This window comes from Manacus candei, unplaced genomic scaffold (genome assembly GCF_025592945.1).
Source record: "Manacus candei isolate 608988 ecotype Guabito, Panama unplaced genomic scaffold, ASM2559294v1 h1tg000003l, whole genome shotgun sequence".
Taxonomy (NCBI): domain Eukaryota; kingdom Metazoa; phylum Chordata; class Aves; order Passeriformes; family Pipridae; genus Manacus; species Manacus candei.
In genome coordinates, this window is record NW_026138051.1 from 20799857 (window position 1) to 20823193 (window position 23337).

At 48.8% G+C, this 23337-nt stretch overlaps 1 protein-coding gene across 1 annotated transcript in view; it reads right to left on the bottom strand.

The window, feature by feature from the left end:
* Nucleotides 1-23337, bottom strand: part of LOC127471468 (uncharacterized) — a 185287-nt gene that overhangs the window by 132397 nt on the left and 29553 nt on the right. The window contains exons 11-25 of the mRNA XM_051788394.1: nt 23151-23266; nt 22316-22433; nt 21834-21933; nt 21333-21505; nt 20300-20422; nt 12990-13169; nt 12289-12523; nt 11979-12042; nt 11522-11570; nt 10579-10694; nt 9613-9730; nt 9131-9230; nt 8631-8803; nt 7596-7718; nt 5944-6123 (exon numbers count right to left, since the gene is read on the bottom strand). Of these exons, the coding sequence (XP_051644354.1) occupies nt 5944-6123; nt 7596-7718; nt 8631-8803; nt 9131-9230; nt 9613-9730; nt 10579-10694; nt 11522-11570; nt 11979-12042; nt 12289-12523; nt 12990-13169; nt 20300-20422; nt 21333-21505; nt 21834-21933; nt 22316-22433; nt 23151-23266 (1968 nt within the window). The remainder of the gene's footprint in view (nt 1-5943; nt 6124-7595; nt 7719-8630; nt 8804-9130; nt 9231-9612; nt 9731-10578; nt 10695-11521; nt 11571-11978; nt 12043-12288; nt 12524-12989; nt 13170-20299; nt 20423-21332; nt 21506-21833; nt 21934-22315; nt 22434-23150; nt 23267-23337) is intronic.

Genomic DNA, 23337 nt, shown 5'->3' on the forward strand with positions numbered 1-23337 from the left:
CTCCCTGAAGGAGCTAAGAGACCTGTGCCCTGCACCTCCCATCCACTGCAGGTGGAGGAGTTGAGAAATAATGAAGAGCTCCATGTTCTTCCAGTGACTAAAGTGGCTTTTTAGCCCTTGGCTTGCAGTGTGTCAATGATGTGATAATCCCAGAACCACTTCCCTGTCTATATAGCGAATGATATTGGGGTGTCTCATGCTATTCAGGACAACTTTTTCGCTTTGATGCTTTTGGTCTCCAAGTAAAATCTTCTTGATGGTCACCTAAAAGGAGATTGAAAGCCATAGACTTGAGAAGTCTGTTGCACGGGACCACAACGCACATGGAGCAGGTGTCTTTGGAATGATGGAGCCAGGCTGGGCCAAACTGCCTGGGATTAGACACCAGAGCTTCTTAACTGACAGGACAAGAGGCAATTCCTCCACTCGCCCTTGTGTGCCAGTTACAGGACACATGGCTATAGACATTTTGCCTTGTAAACTCTGGACAAATGGTCTCCAAACAATCAATCCATAATGGGGGAAATCCCATCCCAAAAGGTCATGAGGGTTACACAAAAAAATATAATCCCTGTACTTTCTAACATCTTGAAGTTGGATTTTGCAACTCTAAAGAACGTTTTTTAACCCAGTTCCTATTTGCAGTTCTTTTCTGGGTTTGAAAAGGAATAACCCATTCTAGGGTATTTTATGGATGTGGCCGGGGTTATGAGCAGCGCTCAGGGCCTTTAGATCCCTTGCAGACTCCTGTGTAAGTGCACTTCCCAAGTGCAGCACTGCAGCTGGGTAAGGAGCCACCAAGTAGCTGATGCATTAGCATAGTCAGTAAATAAGTCTGAGCAAAGGTGTCCTTCTCTGAAAGATACCCCTGCCCTCCTTGCCTTCTTTTGGGGACTTAATAAGGACAAGGTCTGTCCAAACCGTGTCTTGCAGGCTGACACTTGTCTGCCCTCAGAGGAACAGTCTCTGCAGCAAAGATCTCGTGGCCACCCAGAGCTGTGGCCACAGCTCCCAGCGGAGGGGAAAGCACTCGAGAGCTGCACAATCTGCCGGGGGTGCTGGCCCTTACCTGTCCTCCTGTGGCAATGTCAACTCCTCGGAAAACTGTTCCACAAGACCTAGAAACAGAGCAGCAGCCAAGAAAGGAGAAGGCGTTTAGGCCCTGGGTGAGAAAGCCAGCCCAGAGAGCAGAGCTCTGCTGCCCAGAGTGTTTATAAAACACTCGGCTTCAGCCAGCAGCCCAGCAGCCCAGCAGCCCTCTGCCATGCAGGGTGGCCAGGAGAAAACATAGGACATACTGCATGTCCTGCTCCTTATTACAGGCAAGAGACTGCCAGCATTGAGTTGTCTTTGACAATGCCTTCTGACCACAGTTATTAAATACTGATCAGGACTGACAGACAGGAGGATGTAAGCCCAGTGTCTGCCCATGTTTGCAGCTTGCCTGACTGCATGCTTGATAGGACACCAGCAAAATCCCTGGCCCATGGTTTTGTGGAAGTAGCTGAGATTGGACTTACCCTTGGCCAATTATCTGCTGTAAAGTGTATTTCTTCGTAGGGTTCCCCTCACTCACAATGCCCTCTGAAAGAAACAACATGAAAGATGCTCATGTGAAACAGAGATACCACCTTCCAGCAGATCCAAAAGGCAGCCCCACTGTGCGGGGCTGTGAGCCCTCTGTAGTCAGCTGGTAACAACAACAACAACAACAACAACAACAATAACCACAACAGCAGAGGCAGCTCCGAAGCACAGGTGGCTCCACAAAGACTGATTTTCCACAGTCTTTTGAGGGTTTACCTTGACAGGAAACTAAGCACATGGAGGAATGCTCAGAGGAGACAGAAATCAGAAAAGAACAGGCACCAATGCAAGAGTTTGTTGTCTACAAACTTTAAGGAGAGCTGGTGCAACAGAGCCCTTATTTTCTTGGGAAGAAAGACTCCGTGTGATTCAGCCAAAGGTTTAGTAGTTTTGAGTGCACTGTTAAGCGCATTAAAAATTAAATTTTGACAATAAATTGAGGTTTGGAATCTACTGTTATGAACAAGTGCCATTTTCAGAACAGAAAGAATATTATCAGGTGTTTACAGGAGAGGATGGAATCTGCCCAACCTTTCAGCAGTTTGCCAAAAAAAAGGCCTTTATGGTGTTCAAGAGCAGCATCTCAAGTTCTAATCCCTGAGGATGGGGCTTTAAGAACTTGGACCCTCATCACTGATCAGCAGGCTGAGTTCTGAAGAGGACCTTGCCTGTGCCATTTGAAGAACCACACTGCTTGTCTTCAACCTTAGAGATTTCAGCAAAGTCTTTGTACTGCAATGACTTGTGAGTCAGTAGAGTCGGGGACAGTCACCATTCTGTCCCTTGCAAGGTTGGATAGTTACACACAATAACAAAAGGGTCATTTGACACAAGGCCACTTTCTTGCTCAGTTTGCATAGATTTTCTCAACTAGATTGCGCAGACAAGCAGGTAACCCCTAGGCACAGTTATTGCTATGTGTCCTGCAAGTGATACTCTGACTAAACTTGCAAGTTCAAAACCCCTCTAAGCAAGGTCAATCCCAGGAGAATGCAGGCCTGTGTGTTGTTCTGAAGAGCACTGAGGTGGAGGTTCTCAGCACCCAGACAAGAGCAGGGACACAAGGGGCAGAGCGCTGATGGACTCAGCTCTGGCTTGCAGGGAGAGCAGTGTGTGCATTCCAGCCCTGCCCCTCCCTGTGCTGGCTGCCACCTTCCTTCCCAGCAGGGACAGCCCAGTGGCACCTTCTGCAGCTCCCTCTCTCTGCCACAAAACCTGCCAGAACCCTGGAGCACTTCTGGCCTGCTTGAATGTGCCAGGCAGCAAATGGGGCTGGGACAAGGCCCGCTCAGCTGTCCCTCCTTGGGTGGCAGAAACCTCAAAGAGTGGGGCAGGAGGGACAAGCTGGGACTGCTTCCTTGGGTCCCCCTCCACCAACACCATTTCAGCCTCTGGACCTGCTATTATTCTACTCCAGGTCTTTTGCCACCAGGTACAACCAAGTGTCCTCCCAAAGTAAAAGCCAGGGCCACAGACAGGACCAGATGGTGGAAGACCTTTCCTTGGAGGAAAGGCCACGAGAGATGGCACTGGAGAAGAGAAGGTCCCAGGGAGAGCTTATTGTGGCCTTGCAGTCCTTCAAGGGGACACATCTTTTTGCAGGGCCTGTTGCAATGGGACAAAGGGTCATGGTTTTCAAGTGGAAGAGGACAGATTCTGGTTACATCTAAGGAAGTCATTGTTTAGAATGAGAGTGCTGAAACACTGGCACAGGAAGTGGATGCCCCACCCCTGGTCAGGTGGGACAGGGCTCTGAGCAACCCGGTCTAGTTGAAGATGTGCCTGCTCATTGCTGGGGGGTTGGACTAGATGTCACTTAAAGGTCCCTTCCAAGCATAATTATTCTGTGATGCTACTTATTTGTCATTTGAAAAGCACCAAGACTGGGGATTAGTAGGAGAGGAAGCCTCCTGATGCCTCTGAGTTGAGCTGATGACAAAGCCCATCCCTGGACAGCTGTTTCACCTGCAGCCACTTTACCTGCAGCAGCTTCCTGGCCGTCCATCGACGCTTCACCTTCCGATTCAGGCAGGACTGCAGGAAGGAACGGAACACAGGTGACAGGTTTCTGTGAGTTTTCAGCTGGGGTGGCACGTCCTTAGCCTTGGGACAAAGGAAACACAAGACAGCCATTAACCATCCCTCCCCGAGGGGAAGAGCTCCAGCACAGGCCAGTCCTTGCTTTCTGAGACTTGACCTGGGGCTTCTCCAGGAGCCGTACTCAACATTAGGATAAAACAAATGCTGCTAAAATATTAGGAACTTGCAGCTCTGAATAACACCAAAGGCAGTGCTAACCAAAGCTTTCCTTCCTTCAGGCATTACTTCTGCAACAGCCACAGGTTCCTTCTCCACTTCTTCCTCTTCATTCTCCTGTCCAGAGTCAGAGGACCCGAGAGGACCACCCGAGAGAAGTGGGCAGGCGCCAGAAGGCGTGTCCCGAGATTTCCATAGACCAGCGCCCACTCTGGGGTAGCTCCTGAATATGTAAAACCGTGCGATGGATATGGATGACCTGCGGGGAGAAAACGGGAGCCGTGAGGGGGGAGCTCTCGCCCGTGTCAGGCGGAGTCATCCCCGCGCGTCCGGCAGCGTAATAAACAACGAGCGGCTTCATAGCGCCTGTGGCTCTTGAGTTTTCCTAGCGTCGCCTTTTCCCGGCATCACTGAGGCCTCAGCTGAGATGGGGTGACCCCCAGGCTGAAGCAAAAACCGCTGCGGGCTGAAGCAGCGGGGCACAAGGGCTGAGATGAGAATGGCTCTGGGCTTAGACAAAACCGGCTGCAGCTGAGGCGGGGGGGGGGCAGTTATGAGGCAGAAAGGGCTGTGGGCTGAGGCAAAACCGGCTGCGGATTGAGGGGAAAATTGGTGCGGGCTGAGAGGAAAACACCTGAGGGCTGAGGCAAGAACAGTTGCCGATGAGGCGGGGCGGCCCCCAGACTGAGGCAGCAGCGGCGACGGTTCTCAGCCTGGGCGGTGGGGCGGGGGGAAGAGGCCAGGCACTGAGCACAGTGGCGAGGAGTCTCCCTACAGCTCCCCGGCCCCACGCCGTCCCGCTCCCAACTTGAAGGAAGCCCCAGTTCCACCCCCACCCCCCCATCTTTCCGTTTTTCTTTTAATTTTTTCCTTCCCCAATTCCAAGCCATACCAAAACCCCCACCAATGGGGCTTCCCAGCTATGAATAACAACAAAAGTTAATTTAATAATGAAGTGGCTGCAAAGATCAGAGTAGATACTTGCCACCGCCCGGTGGGGAAGGAAACAGGGACGCGACACAGAACGGTCTGACAAGGCAGAAGGAAGGGGTGCAACAGCTATTTTATTAGGAGGAACGAGGACTTATGTAGGGTTCAGGTGAGGGAGGTCCGATAACCGGGGCGGAGCATGGGACGGACATCTCAGGGTGCCCCAGGATTGGGGAGTAGGGAGAAGGAGGGAGGAACTTGGGAGGAGTCAGGTATCTGGGGCCAATGGGAGCTCACTCCGCACTGCGGCATTTTCTGGCCAATCAGTGTGGGATGAGCGGGAAAGCAGGGGAGAGTAAGGGAGAAAACAACTTTTGGTGGGAATAACTGGGGACAAGTTCAGACATGTCTGGGGTAGTACAAGTCAAGGGGATTGATACAGAGGTATATGTGTGGGTACATTAAACTGGCTTCAGAACTGGGTAAAAACATGGAAGTCCATAAGTTGGTGTTTTCCTCAAGCACCATTCAGGTCTCTGCAAGCTCGGAAACGCTGCCATTCTGTTTCTTGTTCCTCCACACATACGTTGGCTGTTTTCCAAGTCCTTCTTTACTCTGCCTCCTTTGCGAGTGGAGGCATATCAGTGTTGGGAAAGGAGACTTCTTAAGGTTGTGGTGCTGCAGCAGTGCCTGCCATTGCAGAGCTCTTGAGGATCTGTGGCAAGAATTAGTTTCTGTGAGAAAGGTGGCTTGCAGAGATGCCCTGAGATCATAGTTCAAATGCAAACCCTTGGGAAGATGCTGTTGGCCACCAGTTGGGCTCTTAAACTGTCTCTTGCTGGCCACTTCACAAAGTGAATGGACGAGAAGAAAAGACTGGATTTACACGAGTTCCTGGGCAGTTTTCTCTTCAATTTTTATGCATTTTTGAACTGTGCAGAGGGGCAGGTATCCCCAAGGGACAGTTTCTCCTGTCTCCTGCAAGGGACCCTGACTCAATTTGGAAGTTCAAAACCCCTTTTCCAGGTGTCAGTGGCTGGGCTGAAGCACCATGTCATGGCAGGGCTAGAGCCCTCACAATCTTCAGCCATGCATGGCAAACACTGTCTGCTCAGGAACTTGCAGCTCTGAATGACACCAAAGGCAGTGCTAACCAAAACTGGCACTTACTGATTTCATTCCTTCAGGCTTTGCTTTGACAACTTCTTTCTCTGCTTGCTCTTCTTTCCCCTCTTGTCCAGAAAGAGAGGGACCCAGCAGAGGTTCTGGTGCCTGTGTTGTGGATCTCCTGGCTGCATCAATCAGAGGAGCCATCTCATCAAGACTCTTGGATTTCTTTAAAAACGGATGCTGCACCCAAAACGAAAGAAAAACCAATAGAGCCATTACTTTCCAAACACAGATTCTCACAGGCTCCAGTGGGATTCCTCTGGTTACCAGCAATACACATCAGGAGGACTGAGGGCACCATCTACACCTCCAACTTCATGTCCAGGACCTTGCTATCACAGGCAAACATGGCCCATAAGGCCATTATTCAATTTCTCAAGGTGTCTGCAGCAAGGAGGTTTGCCTTGCCAGTGCTCGGGAATGCCACTTGCTGTCTCGGGCCTTTTCCATTTCAGAAAACTCAAAGGACTCCCTTAGGTTCCTCTTCTCTAAAGACTTGGGCTATTTTAGGTGTGAAAACTGATGAGGAGCATAAGCCCCTCCTCGGGAAATTCCCGTACCTCTAAGCAAGGTCAACCCCAGGAGGATGCAGGCCTGTGTGTTGTTCTGAAGAGCACTGAGGTGGAGGTTCTCAGCACCCAGACAAGAGCAGGGACACAAGGGGCAGAGCGCTGATGGACTCAGCTCTGGCTTGCAGGGAGAGCAGTGTGTGCATTCCAGCCCTGCCCCTCCCTGTGCTGGCTGCCACCTTCCTTCCCAGCAGGGACAGCCCAGTGGCACCTTCTGCAGCTCCCTCTCTCTGCCACAAAACCTGCCAGAACCCTGGAGCACTTCTGGCCTGCTTGAATGTGCCAGGCAGCAAATGGGGCTGGGACAAGGCCCGCTCAGCTGTCCCTCCTTGGGTGGCAGAAACCTCAAAGAGTGGGGCAGGAGGAACAAGCTGGACTCCCTCTGAGGCTCACAGTGAGCTCCCCACAGCCCCTTCCTTCTCCCAGGCCATTAATACTCTGACCACTTGGCTGGGACTGCTTCCTTGGGTCCCCCTCCACCAACACCATTTCAGCCTCTGGACCTTCTATTATTCTACTCCAGGTCTTTTGCCACCAGGTACAACCAAGTGTCCTCCCAAAGTAAAAGCCAGGGCCACAGACAGGACCAGAAGGTGGAAGACTTTTCCTTGGAGGAAAGGCCATGAGAGATGGCACTGGAGAAGAGAAGGTCCCAGGGAGAGCTTATTGTGGCCTTGCAGTCCTTCAAGGGGACACATTTTTTCAAAGGGTCTGTTGCAATGGGACAAAGGGTCATGGTTTTCAAGTGGAAAACGATAGATTCTGGTTACATCTAAGGAAGTCGTTTAGAATGAGGGTGCTGAAACACTGGCACAGGAAGTGGATGCCCCATCCCTGGTCAGGTGGGACAGGGCTCTGAGCAACCCGGGCTAGTTGAAGATGTGCCTGCTCATTGCTGGGGGGTTGGACTAGATGCCACTTATAGGACCCTTCCAAGCCAAATTATTCTAGGATGCTACTTAGTTGTCATTTGAAAAGCACCAAGAGTGGAGATTAGTAGGAGAGGAAGCCTCCTGATGCCTCTGAGTTTAGCTGATGACAAAGCTCATCCCTGGACAGCTGTTTCACCTGCAGCCACTTTACCTTCAGCAGCTTCTTGGCCGTCCATCGACGCTTCGCATTCCGTTTCAGGCAGGACTGCAGGAAGGAACGGAACACAGGCGACAGGTTTCTGGGAGTCTCCAGCTCCGGTGGCACATCCTTAGGCTGGGACAAAGGAAACACAAGACAGCCATTAACCATCCCTCCCTGAGGGGAAGAGCTCCAGCACAGGCCAGTCCTTGCTTTCTGAGACTTGACCTGGAGCTTCTCCAGGAGCCCTGATCAACATTTGAGCTTAAGGAAGCAGAGAATTTTCAGCATCCAGACCAGTCCTGCTAATTGCCTTCATCTCTTTTTGCTGCCTTCTGCAAGGCAAATGCAATCCAAAAGAAGTCTTCCAAGAAAAGTCAGGGACCTTTTTCAGAAAGACTGGAAGACTGACATTTTCCATAATTGTTGCCTTCCTCAGGAATTAACTGTGCAGCATTTAACTTGGTTTCAGCTCTTAGTCATGGGGTTTTATCCCAGTATACCTTCCTGGCCTATTGCACACTCCTTTGGTGTAAGAGCGGGTCATTTCATTTTAGGGAATTAGCATCTACAACTGCAAACTTGAAAATACATTGGCTTACTACAAGGAGCTGTGCTAGAACCTACTTTTAGAAACTTACTGGCTAATACATACTTGTGGCAGTACTAGAAGCAGTGACCTGCCCTGAAAGGCTCAGGTAAGCAGTGGGCACTGGTCCCAGTTTGAAAAGACTTCTGGCCTGCAGATCCCCTTGAAATGCTTTTCACAGTAATTCTCCAACGGGAGAATCCTGCTGCTGAAAAATTCCTGCCATTGGGAGATCCAGCTCCAAGGAAGTTCAAAGAGCACAGGAGGAATTCAAGCATTGTGGGAGGCCAAAACGGCCCATTTCTGCACTGGCACATGTCGCTTCTCCTGTGAGCAGATGTGCTCCAGGACACTTTTAGACGTGGGCCTTGGTGGGACTAGTTCAAGCTGATGTGAGTGGGAGAAAGATATGGTTCAGGGGAGAAAGGCAGGGCTCTCTGACAGTATTTGCACCTTACCCGTGTAGGACCATCCACCATTTCTAGTGCTGTGATCCCAAGGGCCCAGATGTCCACTTTGGCATCATATCTGTCTCTTCTCAACATTTCTGATGCCATATAGAAAGGAGCTGCAAAAAATGACCTCCATGTCTTTCGCTGGGGCTTCAGCCAAGCACATAAGCCAAAATCAACTGCAGAAAACAGAAATAGTGTTAAAACCGGCTTGAATTATGAAAGCAAGCACAAGGATTCCCCACTCTCAGTCTGAGAGCACAGTGTTGAATCTAGCTGGAAGAGTGGCTGTGCTCTGTTTCCTCTGGAAGGGACATACCCAAACCAAAGGCACTCTTGACAGCCTCATCCTCTCTAGAGCTCTCTGCACATTGCAACTCTGCTCTCAGCTTACAGCAGTGGGCTGGGCACTCCCACCAGCACCACTTTTGGGGAACTGGCAGGCACTCAAAGGCAACCCCAGACCCTGCCTCCCAGGAACGCTGTGCCTGACCAAGAACACCTACTCAATCTCACAGATCCATCCATTCCTAGGAGAATATTGTCACTTTTGATGTCTCTGTGGATCACTCGATTTGAATGAAGGAAGTCCAGGGCTTTCAGGCACTGAAATTAAACAAAGAAATGAGAGAAAAAAATTAATTAGGCTGATTTTTTCCAACAATAAAGGAAATGGCTCTAAAAGATCAAATTTCCAGGTGACACAACAATTGCAGACATACCTCAAGTGGCAAAGTTTGGAATAATAAATAAAATAAAATGAAATTAAACTAGAAAGGAAAGTACAACAACATTATAGGAGTATAATAACAGAGTACAAGAAATGCAGTGAGACTGGCAGGCCGTTCACTTGGATGCTCTTTTCTTCTCCACATCATAACAGCAACGCAGAAACAAAGCTCTGAACAGGAAATCACACCTGCTCTTACCACCTTTTGCAAAGAACCATCCTGTCCAAGCTGTCAGAAGCAAGGGCAGCATCCCTTACCTCCCAACTGATAGAGGCTATCATCTCTTCCTCAAGAGCTTGTTTCGAAATGACATCGCCTAAGGTGCATCCCTCCACATATTCCGTCACCAGCCAGAGTTCTTCATTGAAAAGGTAGCTGAAAGAAGAAACCCACAGCATGGAGATGAATGGGCCCAGCTAAATGACCTTATGGGAAAGACTGCAGTTGAGTTTTCTTGCCAGGTCACTTGTAAATGAAGAGAGAATCTGAGCAGGCTAAATGAGAAAGGCTCATCTGTGAAAAAGGAGATGTCCTAGATGGCAAGCAAGGCAAAAATGCAGTTTAGTGACAGCAGAGAGAAATCTGGAACCAGGACATTGCCATCAGTTGCTTCATCATCTTAACTCATCCCTTCCAGCCTGAACTCCAGGAAGCAGGCAACACAGACTTCTCCACGGGAGGAGAGTGTGTACCACTGAGGGCAGATGTTGGTCAACCCCTTGGAAAGCATTGCATAAAGTGCATTCAGAAACAGGGAAAACCATTTAAAACCTGGCACATTGTGTGGTTGTGCAAACAAGAGCCTAGTCTTCCTGGCATCCACAGCAACAGAAAGTAGAGGGAAAACCCCAAGGGCAATAATTTCTAGGAGGGTTTATCAGCACGTATCACTAAGGCAAAGAAAAGATGATCAGTTTGAAAAAAACCAGACCCCAAAAGAACAGGGAGGTAGTGAACTGAAGGGCTGTGGCTTTAGGAAGACATGGCAGATGGAGGTTTTGGAAGACACGCTTCAAACTACCTATACCAGAAAAGGCCAAGGCAGACACAAGGCAAGCTCCTCCCTGAAGGAGCTAAGAGACCTGTGCCCTGCACCTCCCATCCACTGCTGGTGGAAGAGTTGAGAAATAATGAAGAGCTCCATGTTCTTCCAGTGACCAAAGTGGCTTTTTAGCCCTTGGCTTGCAGTATGTCAATGATGTGATAATCCCAGAACCACTCACCTGTCTATATAGCGAATGATATTGGGGTGTCTCATTCTCTTTAGGACCGTAACTTCATTTACAACTTTTTCGCTTTGATGCTTTTGGTCTCCAAGAAAAATCTTCTTGATGGCCACCTAAAAGGAGATTGAAAGCCATAGACTTGAGAAGTCTGTTGCACAGGACCACAACGCACATGGAGCAGGTGTCTTTGGAATGATGGATCCAGGGTGGGCCAAACTGCCTGGGATTAGACACCAGAGCTTCTTAACTGACAGGACAAGAGGCGATTCCTCCACTCGCCCTTGTGTGCCAGTTACAGGACACATGGCTATAGACATTTTGCCTTGTAAACTCTGGACAAATCAATCCATACAATCCATCAACTCCAAACAATCAATCCATAATGGAGGAAATCCCATCCTAAAAGGTCATGGAGGTTTCCAAAAAAAAAAAAAATACAATCCCAGAACTTTGTAACATGTTGAAGTTGGATTTTGCAACTCTAAAGAACGTTTTTAACCCAGTTCCTATTTGCAGTTCTTTTCTGGCTTTGAAAAGGAATAACCCATTCTAGGGTATTTTATGGATGTGGCCGGGGTTATGAGCAGCGCTCAGGGCCTTTAGATCCCTTGCAGACTCCTGTGTAAGTGCACTTCCCAAGTGCAGCACTGCAGCTGGGTAAGGAGCCACCAAGTAGCTGATGCATTAGCATAGTCAGTAAATAAGTCTGAGCAAAGGTGTCCTTCTCTGAAAGATACCCCTGCCCTCCTTGCCTTCTTTTGGGGACTTAATAAGGACAAGGTCTGTCCAAACCGTGTCTTGCAGGCTGACACTTGTCTGCCCTCAGAGGAACAGTCTCTGCAGCAAAGATCTCGTGGCCACCCAGAGCTGTGGCCACAGCTCCCAGCGGAGGGGAAAGCACTCGAGAGCTGCACAATCTGCCGGGGGTGCTGGCCCTTACCTGTCCTCCTGTGGCAATGTCAACTCCTCGGAAAACAGTTCCAAAAGCCCTAGAAACAGAGCAGCAGCCAAGAAAGGAGAAGGCGTTTAGGCCCTGGGTGAGAAACCAGCCCAGAGAGCAGAGCTCTGCTGCCCAGAGTGTTTATAAAACACTCGGCTTCAGCAGCAGCCCAGCAGCCCAGCAGCCCAGCAGCCCTCTGCCATGCAGGGTGGCCAGGAGAAAACATAGGACATACTCAACGTCCTGCTCCTTGTTACAGGCAAGAGACTGCCAGCATTGAGTTGTCTTTGACAATGCCTTCTGACCACAGTTATTAAATACTGATCAGGACTGACAGACAGGAGGATGTAAGCCCAGTGTCTGCCCATGTTTGCAGCTTGCCCGACTGCATGCTTGATAGGACACCAGCAAAATCCCTGGCCCATGGTTTTGTGGAAGTAGCTGAGATTGGACTTACCCTTGGCCAATTATCTGCTGTACAGTGTATTTCTTCGCAGGGTCCCCCTCACTCACAATGCCCTCTGAAAGAAACAACATGAAAGATGCTCGTGTGAAACAGAGATACCACCTTGCAGCAGATCCGAAAGGCAGCCCCACTGTGCGGGGCTGTGAGCCCTTTGTAGTCAGATGGCAACAACAATCACAAGAGCAACAGAGGCAGCTCTGAAGCACAGATGGCTCCACAAACACTCTGTTCCTTTAGTACAGCTAAAGTTGACATGCATACCATGGACTGCTCTACCAGAAGTGAAATACATGATACGTACTGAGATCGGCGAGGTAAATACTTGTTAGTGAGGATATCAGTTGTGGCTGGTCTGAGCTTTTTCTCCCTGTGCTGGTTTCCCCAGAGCTTTTCTTCCCAGTGTTTGTTTTCTGTGTGCATTTTTTCCCAGTGCCTCTTTTGCCAGTGCTTGTGCTTGGCATTTCAGTGTCGGGCAAGCAGTCTTCTTTAGGTTGTGGTGCTGCAGCAACACCTGCCATTGCAGAGCTCTTGAGGATCTGTGGCAAGAATTAGTTTCTGTCAGAAAGGTGGCTTGCAGAGCTGCCCTGAGATCATAGTTCAAATGCAAACCCTTGGGAAGATGCTGTTGGCCACAAGTCAGGCTCTTAAACTGTCTCTTGCTGCCCACTTCACAAAGTGAATGGACGAGAAGAAAAGACTGGATTTACACGAGTTCCTGGGCAGTTTTCTCTTCAATTTTCATGCATTTTCTCAACTAGGTCGTGCAGAGGGGCAACTACCCTCAAGGGCACAGTTATTGCTGTGTGTCCTGCAAGGGACACTCTGACTCAACTTGGAAGTTCAAAACCCCTTTTCCAGGTGTCAGTGGCTGGGCTGAAGCACCATGTCATGGCAGGGCTAGAGCCCTCACACTCTTCAGCCACAGAAAGCAAGCGCTGTCTGCTCAGGAACTTGCAGCTCTGATTGACACCAAAAGCAGTGCTAATGTACTCTGGCACTTACTGATTTCACTCCTTCAGGCTTTGCTTTGACAACTTTCTTCTCTACTTGCTCTTCTTTCCCCTCTTGTCCAGAAAGAGAGGGAGCCAGCAGAGGTTCTGGTGCCGCTGTTCTGGGTCTCCTGGCTGCCTCAATCAAGGGAGCCATCTCGACAAGACTCTTGGATTTTTTTAAAAACCGATGCTGCACCGAAAAACCAAAGAAGAACAAAAGGAGCCATTACTTTCCAAATGCAGTTTCTCACAGGCTCCAGTGGGATTCCTCTGGTTACCAGCAATACACATCAGGAGGACATAGGGAACTATCTAGACCTCCATCTTTCCTCTGAGGAAAGGCCAAGACAGATGGCACTGGAGAAGAGAAGGTCCCAGGGAGAGCTTATTGTGGCCTTTCAATCCTTCAAGGGGACACATTTTCTCAAAGGGCATGGTTGCAATGGGACAAAGGGTCATGGTTTTCAAGTGGAAAACGATAGATTCTGGTTACATCTAAGGAAGTCATTGTTTAGAATGAGGGTGCTGAAACACTGGCACAGGAAGTGGATGCCCCATCCCTGGTCAGGTGGGACAGGGCTCTGAGCAACCCGGGCTAGTTGAAGATGTCCCTGCTCGTTGCAGGGGGGTTGGACTAGATGCCACTTATAGGACCCTTCCAAGCCAAATTATTCTGTGACGCTACTTAGTTGTCATTTGAAAAGCACCAAGAGTGGAGATTAGTAGGAGAGGAAGCCTCCTGATGCCTCTGACTTTAGTTAATGACAAAGCCCATCCCTGGACAGCTGTTTCACCTGCAGCCACTTTACCTTCAGCAGCTTCTTGGCCGTCCATCGACGCTTCGCATTCCGTTTCAGGCAGGACTGCAGGAAGGAACGGAACACAGGTGACAGGTTTCTGCGAGTTTTCAGCTGGGGTGGCACGTCCTTAGGCTGGGACAAAGGAAACACAAGACAGCCATTAACCATCCCTCCCCGAGGGGAAGAGCTCCAGCACAGGCCAGTCCTTGCTTTCTGAGACTTGACCTGGGGCTTCTCCAGGAGCCCTGATCAACATTTGAGTTTAAGGAAGCAGAGAATTTTCAGCATCCAGACCAGTCCTGCTAATTGCCTTCATCTCTTTTTGCTGCCTTCTGCAAGGCAAATGCAATCCAAAAGAAGTCTTGCATGAAAAGTCAGGGACCTTTTTCAGAAGGACTGGAAGACTGACATTTTCCCTAATTGTTGCCTTCCTCAGGAATTAACTGTGCAGCATTTAACTTGGTTTCAGCTGTTAGTCATGGGGTTTTATCCCAGTATACCTTCCTGGCCTATTGCACACTCCTTTGGTGTAAGAGCGGGTCATTTCATTTTAGGGAATTAGCATCTACAACTGCAAACTTGAAAATACATTGGCTTACTACAAGGAGCTGTGCTAGAACCTACTTTTAGAAATGTACTGGCTAATACATACTTGTGGCAGTACTAGAAGCAGTGACCTGCCCTGAAAGGCTCAGGTAAGCAGTGGGCACTGGTCCCAGTTTGAAAAGACTTCTGGCCTGCAGATCCCCTTGAAATGCTTTTCACAGTAATTCTCCAACGGGAGAATCCTGCTGCTGAAAAATTCCTGCCATTGGGAGATCCAGCTCCAAGGGAGTTCAAAGAGCACAGGAGGAATTCAAGCATTGTGGGAGGCCAAAACGGCCCATTTCTGCACTGGCACATGTCGCTTCTCCTGTGAGCAGATGTGCTCCAGGACACTTTTAGACGTGGGCCTTGGTGGGACTAGTTCAAGCTGATGTGAGTGGGAGAAAGATATGGCTCAGGGGAGAAAGGCAGGGCTCTCTGACAGTATTTGCACCTTACCCGTGTAGGACCATCCACCATTTCTAGTGCCATGATCCCAAGTGCCCAGATGTCCACTTTGGCACCATATTTGTCTCCTCTCAACATTTCTGGTGCCATATAGAAAGCAGTCCCAACGACTGACCACCGTTTCTTCTGCCAGGGTGTAAGCCAAGCACAGAAGCCAAAATCAACTGCAGACAAAAACAAGGACTGTTAAAACCAGCTTGAATTATGAAAGCAAGCACAAGAATTCCCCACTCTCAGTCTGAGAGCACAGTGTTGAATCTAGCTGGAAGAGTGGCTGTGCTCTGTTTCCTCTGGAAGGGACATACCCAAACCAAAGGCACTCTTGACAGCCTCATCCTCTCTAGAGCTCTCTGCACATTGCAACTCTGCTCTCAGCTTACAGCAGTGGGCTGGGCACTCCCACCAGCACCACTTTTGGGGAACTGGCAGGCACTCAAAGGCAACCCCAGACCCTGCCTCCCAGGAACGCTGTACCTGACCAAGAACACCTACTCAGTTTCACAGATCCATCGATTCCTAGAAGAATATTGTCACTTTTGATGTCTCTGTGAATCACTAGATTTGAATGAAGGAAGTCCAGGGCTTTCAGGCACTGAGATTAAACAAAGAAATGAGAGAAAAAAATTAATTAGGCTGATTTTTTTCCCACAAAAAAGGAAATGGCTCTAAAAGATCAAATTTCCAGGTGACACAACAATTGCAGACATACCTCAAGTGGCAAAGTTTGGAATAATAAATAAAATAAAATGAAATTAAACTAGAAAGGAAAGTACAACAACATTATAGGAGTATAATAACAGAGTACAGGAAATGCAGTGAGACTGGCAGGCCGTTCACTTGGATGCTCTTTTCTTCTCCACATCATAACAGCAACGCAGAAACAAAGCTCTGAACAGGAAATCACTCCTGTTCTTACCACCTTTTGCAAAGAACCATCCTGTCCAAGCTGTCAGAAGCAAGGGCAGCATCCCTTACCTCCCGACTGATAGAGGCTATCATCTCTTCCTCAAGAGCTTGAATGGAAACCACAGCACCTAAGGTGAATCCCTCCACATATTCCATCACCAGCCAGAGTTCTTCATTGAAAAGGTAGCTGAAAGAAGAAACCCACAGCATGGAGATGAATGGGCCCAGCTAAATGACCTTATGGGAAAGACTGCAGTTGAGTTTTCTTGCCAGGTCACTTGTAAATGAAGAGAGAATCTGAGCAGGCTAAATGAGAAAGGCTCATCTGTGAAAAAGGAGATGTCTTAGATGGCAAGCAAGGCAAAAATGCAGTTTAGTGACAGCAGAGAGAAATCTGGAACCAGGACATTGCCATCAGCTGCTTCATCATCTTAACTCATCCCTTCCAGCCTGAACTCCAGGAAGCAGGCAACACAGACTTCTCCACGGGAGGAGAGTGTGTACCACTGAGGGCAGATGTTGGTCAACCCCTTGGAAAGCATTGCATAAAGTGCATTCAGAAACAGGGAAAACCATTTAAAACCTGGCACATTGTGTGGTTGTGCAAACAAGAGCCTAGTCTTCCTGGCATCCACAGCAACAGAAAGTAGAGGGAAAACCCCAAGGGCAATAATTTCTAGGAGGGTTTATCAGCACGTATCACTAAGGCACAGAAAAGATGATCAGTTTGAAAAAAACCAGACCCCAAAAGAACAGGGAGGTAGTGAACTGAAGGGCTGTGGCTTTAGGAAGACATGGCAGATGGAGGTTTTGGAAGACACGCTTCAAACTACCTATACCAGAAAAGGCCAAGGCAGACACAAGGCAAGCTCCTCCCTGAAGGAGCTAAGAGACCTGTGCCCTGCACCTCCCATCCACTGCAGGTGGAGGAGTTGAGAAATAATGAAGAGCTCCATGTTCTTCCAGTGACCAAAGTGGCTTTTTAGCCTTTGGCTTGCAGTGTGTCAATGAACCTCAATGTGATAATCCCAGAACCACTCACCTGTCTATATAGCGAATGATATTGGGGTGTCTCACACTCTTCAGGACTGCAACCTCAGTTACAACAAGCTCCCTTTTGTTCTTTTTGTCGAGAACAAAAATCTTCTTGATGGCCACCTAAAGGGAGATTAAAAGCCACAGACTTGAGAAGTCTGTTGCACAGGACCACAACACACATGGAGCAGGTGTCTTTGGAATGATGGAGCCAGGGTGGGCCAAACTGCCTGGGATTAGACACCAGAGCTTCTTAACTGACAGGACAAGAGGCGATTCCTCCACTCGCCCTTGTGTGCCAGTTACAGGACACATGGCTATAGACATTTTGCCTTGTAAACTCTGGACAAATGGTCTCCAAACAATCAATCCATAATGGAGGAAATCCCATCCCAAAAGGTCATGGAGGTTTCCAAAAAAAAAAAAAAAATACAATCCCAGAACTTTGTAACATGTTGAAGTTGGATTTTGCAACTCTAAAGAATGTTTTTAACCCAGTTCCTATTTGCAGTTCTTTTCTGGGTTTGAAAAGGAATAACCCATTCTAGGGTATTTTATGGATGTGGCCAGGGTTATGAGCAGCGCTCAGGACCTTTAGATCCCTTGCAGACTCCTGTGTAAGTGCACTTCCCAAGTGCAGCACTGCAGCTGGGTAAGGAGCCACCAAGTAGCTGATGCATTAGCATAGTCAGTAAATAAGTCTGAGCAAAGGTGTCCTTCTCTGAAAGATACCCCTGCCCTCCTTGCCTTCTTTTGGGGACTTAATAAGGACAAGGCAAAGATCTCGTGGCCACCCAGAGCTGTGGCCACAGCTCCCAGCGGAGGGGAAAGCACTCGAGAGCTGCACAATCTGCCGGGGGTGCTGGCCCTTACCTGTCCTCCTGTGGCAATGTCAACTCCTCGGAAAACTGTTCCAAAAGTCCTAGAAACAGAGCAGCAGCCAAGAAAGGAGAAGGCGTTTAGGCCCTGGGTGAGAAAGCCAGCCCAGAGAGCAGAGCTCTGCTGCCCAGAGTGTTTATAAAACACTCGGCTTCAGCAGCAGCCCAGCAGCCCAGCAGCCCAGCAGCCCAGCAGCCCAGCAGCCCTCTGCCATGCAGGGTGGCCAGGAGAAAACATAGGACATACTCCACGTCCTGCTCCTTGTTACAGGCAAGAGACTGCCAGCATTGAGTTGTCTTTGACAATGCCTTCTGACCACAGTTATTAAATACTGATCAGGACTGACAGACAGGAGGATGTAAGCCCAGTGTCTGCCCATGTTTGCAGCTTGCCCGACTGCATGCTTGATAGGACACCAGCAAAATCCCTGGCCCATGGTTTTGTGGAAGTAGCTGAGATTGGACTTACCCTTGGCCAATTATCTGCTGTAAAGTGTATTTCTTCGTAGGGTTCTCCTCACTCACATACTGCTCTGAAAGAAACAACATCAAAGATGCTCGTGTGAAACAGAGATACCACCTTGCAGCAGATCCAAAAGGCAGCCCCACTGTGTGGGGCTGTGAGCCCTTTCTAGTCAGCTGGTAACAACAACAACAACAACAATAACAACAATAACCACAACAGCAGAGGCAGCTCCGAAGCACAGGTGGCTCCACAAAGACTGATTTTCCACAGTCTTTTGAGGGTTTACCTTGACAGGAAACCAAGTCCATGGAGGAATGCTCAGAGGAGACAAAAATCAGAAAAAAACAGGTACCAATGCAAGAGTTTGTTGTCTACAAACATTAAGGAGAGCTGGTGCAATAGAGCCCTATTTTCTTGGAGAGAAACACTCCGTGTGATTCAGCAGAAGGAACAGCCACAGTGCTCTGTTGCTTCCTCTCTTCCTTTAGTAGAACTAAAGCTGACATGCATACCATGGACTGCTGTACCAGCCAGGAAATACATGATACGTACTGAGTTCAGCAAGGAAAAGTCGTGTTAGTGGGGACAGCTTTGGCGGCTGGTCCGTGATTTTCTTTGGAATGCTCTTCTTCCAAGTGTCTCCTTTCCCGGTGCTTGTGCTTGGCATTTCAGTGTTGGCAAAGGTGACTTCTTCAGGTTGTGGTGCTGCAGCAACACCTGCCATTGCAGAGCTCTTGAGGATCTGTGGCAAGAATTAGTTTATGTCAGAAAGGTGGCTTGCAGAGGTGCCCTGAGATCCTAGTCAAATGCAAACCCTTCGGAAGACTTGGCCACAAGTCAGGCTCTTAAACTGTCTCTTGCTGCCCACTTCACAAAGTGAATGGACGAGAAGAAAAGACTGGATTTACACGAGTTCATGGGCAGTTTTCTCTTCAATTTTCATGCATTTTCTCAACTGGGCCGTTCAGAGGGGCAACTACCCTCAAGGGCACAGTTATTGCTGTGTGTCCTGCAAGGGACACTCTGACTCAACTTGGAAGTTCAAAACCCCTTTTCCAGGTGTCAGTGGCTGGGCTGAAGCATCATGTCATGGCAGGGCTAGAGCCCTCACACTCTTCAGCCATGCATGGCAAGCACTGGCTGCTCAGGAACTTGCAGCTCTGAATGACACCAAAGGCAGTGCTAACCAAAACTGGCACTTACTGATTTCATTCCTTCAGGTTTTGCTCTGATGTTTTCCTTCTCTGCTTGCTCTTCCTTACTCGCTTGTCCAGAAACAGAGGGAGCCAGCAGAGGTTCTGTTGATGGTGTCGTGAACCTCTCTGTAAGGAATCTCCTGACTGCATCGAGCAGAGGCCTCATGTTGTTGAGACTACCGGATTTTTCTAAAAATGGATGCTGCCCAAAGGAAAAAACAAAGAAAGAAAGGAGCCATTACTTTCCAAATGCAGTTTCCCACAGGCTCCAGCAGGATCCCTCTGGTTACCAGCAATACACATCAGGAGGACTGAGGGCACCATCTACACCTCCAACTTCATGTCCAGGACCTTGCTATCACAGGCAAACATGGCCCATAAGGCCCTTCATCAATTTCTCAAGGTGTCTGCAGCAAGGAGGTTTGCCTTGCCAGTGCTCGGGAATGCCACTTGCTGTCTCGGGCCTTTTCCATTTCAGAAAACTCAAAGGACTCCCTTAGGTTCCTCTTCTCTAAAGACTTGGGCTATTTTAGGTGTGAAAACTGATGAGGAGCATAAGCCCCTCCTCGGGAAATTCCCGTACCTTTAAGCAAGGTCAACCCCAGGAGGATGCAGGCCTGTGTATTGTTCTGAAGAGCACTGAGGTGGAGGTTCTCAGCACCCAGACAAGAGCAGGGACACAAGGGGCAGAGCGCTGATGGACTCAGCTCTGGCTTGCAGGGAGAGCAGTGTGTGCATTCCAGCCCTGCCCCTCCCTGTGCTGGCTGCCACCTTCCTTCCCAGCAGGGACAGCCCAGTGGCACCTTCTGCAGCTCCCTCTCTCTGCCACAAAACCTGCCAGAACCCTGGAGCACTTCTGGCCTGCTTGAATGTGCCAGGCAGCAAATGGGGCTGGGACAAGGCCCGCTCAGCTGTCCCTCCTTGGGTGGCAGAAACCTCAAAGAGTGGGGCAGGAGGGACAGCTGTTTCACCTGCAGCCACTTTACCTTCAGTAGCTGCTCGGCCGTCCATCGGCGCTTCTCATTCCGTTTCAGACAAGACTGCAGGAAGGAACGGAACACAGGCGACAGGTTTCTGGGAGTTTTCAGCTGGGGTGGCTTGTGCTTAGGCTGGGACAAAAGACACAAGGCAGCCATTAACCATCCCTCCCCGAGGGGAAGAGCTCCAGCACAGGCCAGTCCTTGCTTTCTGAGACTTGACCTGGGGCTTCTCCAGGAGCCCTGATCAACATTTGAGCTTAAGGAAGCAGAGAATTTTCAGCATCCAGACCAGTCCTGCTAATTGCCTTCATCTCTTTTTGCTGCCTTCTGCAAGGCAAATGCAATCCAAAAGAAGTCTTCCAAGAAAAGTCAGGGACCTTTTTCAGAAAGACTGGAAGACTGACATTTTCCCTAATTGTTGCCTTCCTCAGGAATTAACTGTGCAGCATTTAACTTGGTTTCAGCTGTTAGTCATGGGGTTTTATCCCAGTATACCTTCCTGGCCTATTGCACACTCCTTTGGTGTAAGAGCGGGTCATTTCATTTTAGGGAATTAGCATCTACAACTGCAAACTTGAAAATACATTGGCTTACTACAAGGAGCTGTGCTAGAACCTACTTTTAGAAATGTACTGGCTAATACATACTTGTGGCAGTACTAGAAGCAGTGACCTGCCCTGAAAGGCTCAGGTAAGCAGTGGGCACTGGTCCCAGTTTGAAAAGACTTCTGGCCTGCAGATCCCCTTGAAATGCTTTTCACAGTAATTCTCCAACGGGAGAATCCTGCTGCTGAAAAATTCCTGCCATTGGGAGATCCAGCTCCAAGGGAGTTCAAAGAGCACAGGAGGAATTCAAGCATTGTGGGAGGCCAAAACGGCCCATTTCTGCACTGGCACATGTCGCTTCTCCTGTGAGCAGATGTGCTCCAGGACACTTTTAGACGTGGGCCTTGGTGGGACTAGTTCAAGCTGATGTGAGTGGGAGAAAGATATGGCTCAGGGGAGGAAGGCAGGGCTCTCTGACAGTATTTGCACCTTACCCGTGTAGGACCATCCACCATTTCTAGTGCTGTGATCCCAAGGGCCCAGATGTCCACTCTGGCATCATATTTGTCTCCTGCCAACATTTCTGGTGCCATATAGAACGGAGTCCCAATGAAAGATCTCCGTTTCGTCTCCCAGGGCTTCAGCCAAGCACATAAGCCAAAATCAACTGCAGACAAAAACAAGGACTGTTAAAACCAGCTTGAATTATGAAAGCAAGCACAAGAATTCCCCACTCTCAGTCTAAAAGCACAGTGTTGAATCTAGCTGGAAGAGTGGCTGTGCTCTGTTTCCTCTGGAAGGGACATACCCAAACCAAAGGCACTCTTGACAGCCTCATCCTCTCTAGAGCTCTCTGCACATTGCAACTCTGCTCTCAGCTTACAGCAGTGGGCTGGGCACTCCCACCAGCACCACTTTTGGGGAACTGGCAGGCACTCAAAGGCAACCCCAGACCCTGCCTCCCAGGAACGCTGTGCCTGACCAAGAACACCTACTCAATTTCACGGATCCATCCATTCCTAGAAGAATATTGTCACTTTTGATGTCTCTGTGGATCACTCGATTTGAATGAAGGAAGTCCAGGGCTTTCAGGCACTGAGATTAAACAAAGAAATGAGAGAAAAAAATTAATTAGGCTGATTTTTTCCAACAATAAAGGAAATGGCTCTAAAAGATCAAATTTCCAGGTGACACAACAATTGCAGACATACCTCAAGTGGCAAAGTTTGGAATAATAAATAAAATAAAATGAAATTAAACTAGAAAGGAAAGTACAACAACATTATAGGAGTATAATAACAGAGTACAGGAAATGCAGTGAGACTGGCAGGCCGTTCACTTGGATGCTCTTTTCTTCTCCACATCATAACAGCAACGCAGAAACAAAGCTCTGAACAGGAAATCACTCCTGTTCTTACCACCTTTTGCAAAGAACCATCCTGTCCAAGCTGTCAGAAGCAAGGGCAGCATCCCTTACCTCCCGACTGATGGAGGCTATCATCTCTTCCTCAAGAGCTTGAATGGAAACCACAGCACCTAAGGTGAATCCCTCCACATATTCCATCACCAGCCAGAGTTCTTCATTGAAAAGGTAGCTGAAAGAAGAAACCCACAGCATGGAGATGAATGGGCCCAGCTAAATGACCTTATGGGAAAGACTGCAGTTGAGTTTTCTTGCCAGGTCACTTGTAAATGAAGAGAGAATCTGAGCAGGCTAAATGAGAAAGGCTCATCTGTGAAAAAGGAGATGTCCTAGATGGCAAGCAAGGCAAAAATGCAGTTTAGTGACAGCAGAGAGAAATCTGGAACCAGGACATTGCCATCAGCTGCTTCATCATCTTAACTCATCCCTTCCAGCCTGAACTCCAGGAAGCAGGCAACACAGACTTCTCCACGGGAGGAGAGTGTGTACCACTGAGGGCAGATGTTGGTCAACCCCTTGGAAAGCATTGCATAAAGTGCATTCAGAAACAGGGAAAACCATTTAAAACCTGGCACATTGTGTGGTTGTGCAAACAAGAGCCTAGTCTTCCTGGCATCCACAGCAACAGAAAGTAGAGGGAAAACCCCAAGGGCAATAATTTCTAGGAGGGTTTATCAGCACGTATCATTAAGGCACAGAAAAGATGGTCAGTTTGAAAAAACCAGACCCCAAAAGAACAGGGAGGTAGTGAACTGAAGGGCTGTGGCTTTAGGAAGACATGGCAGATGGAGGTTTTGGAAGACACGCTTCAAACTACCTATACCAGAAAAGGCCAAGGCAGACACAAGGCACATGTGAACCTCGATGTGATAATCCCAGAACCACTCACCTGTCTATATAGCGAATGATATTGGGATGCCTCATGCTACTCAAGAGTGAAACCTCAGTTAAAATTATCTCTCTTGCGTACTTTCTCTTGGAAAGACACATCATCTTGATGGCCACCTAAAAGGAGATTGAAAGCCATAGACTTGAGAAGTCTTTTGCACGGGACCACAACGCACATGGAGCAGGTG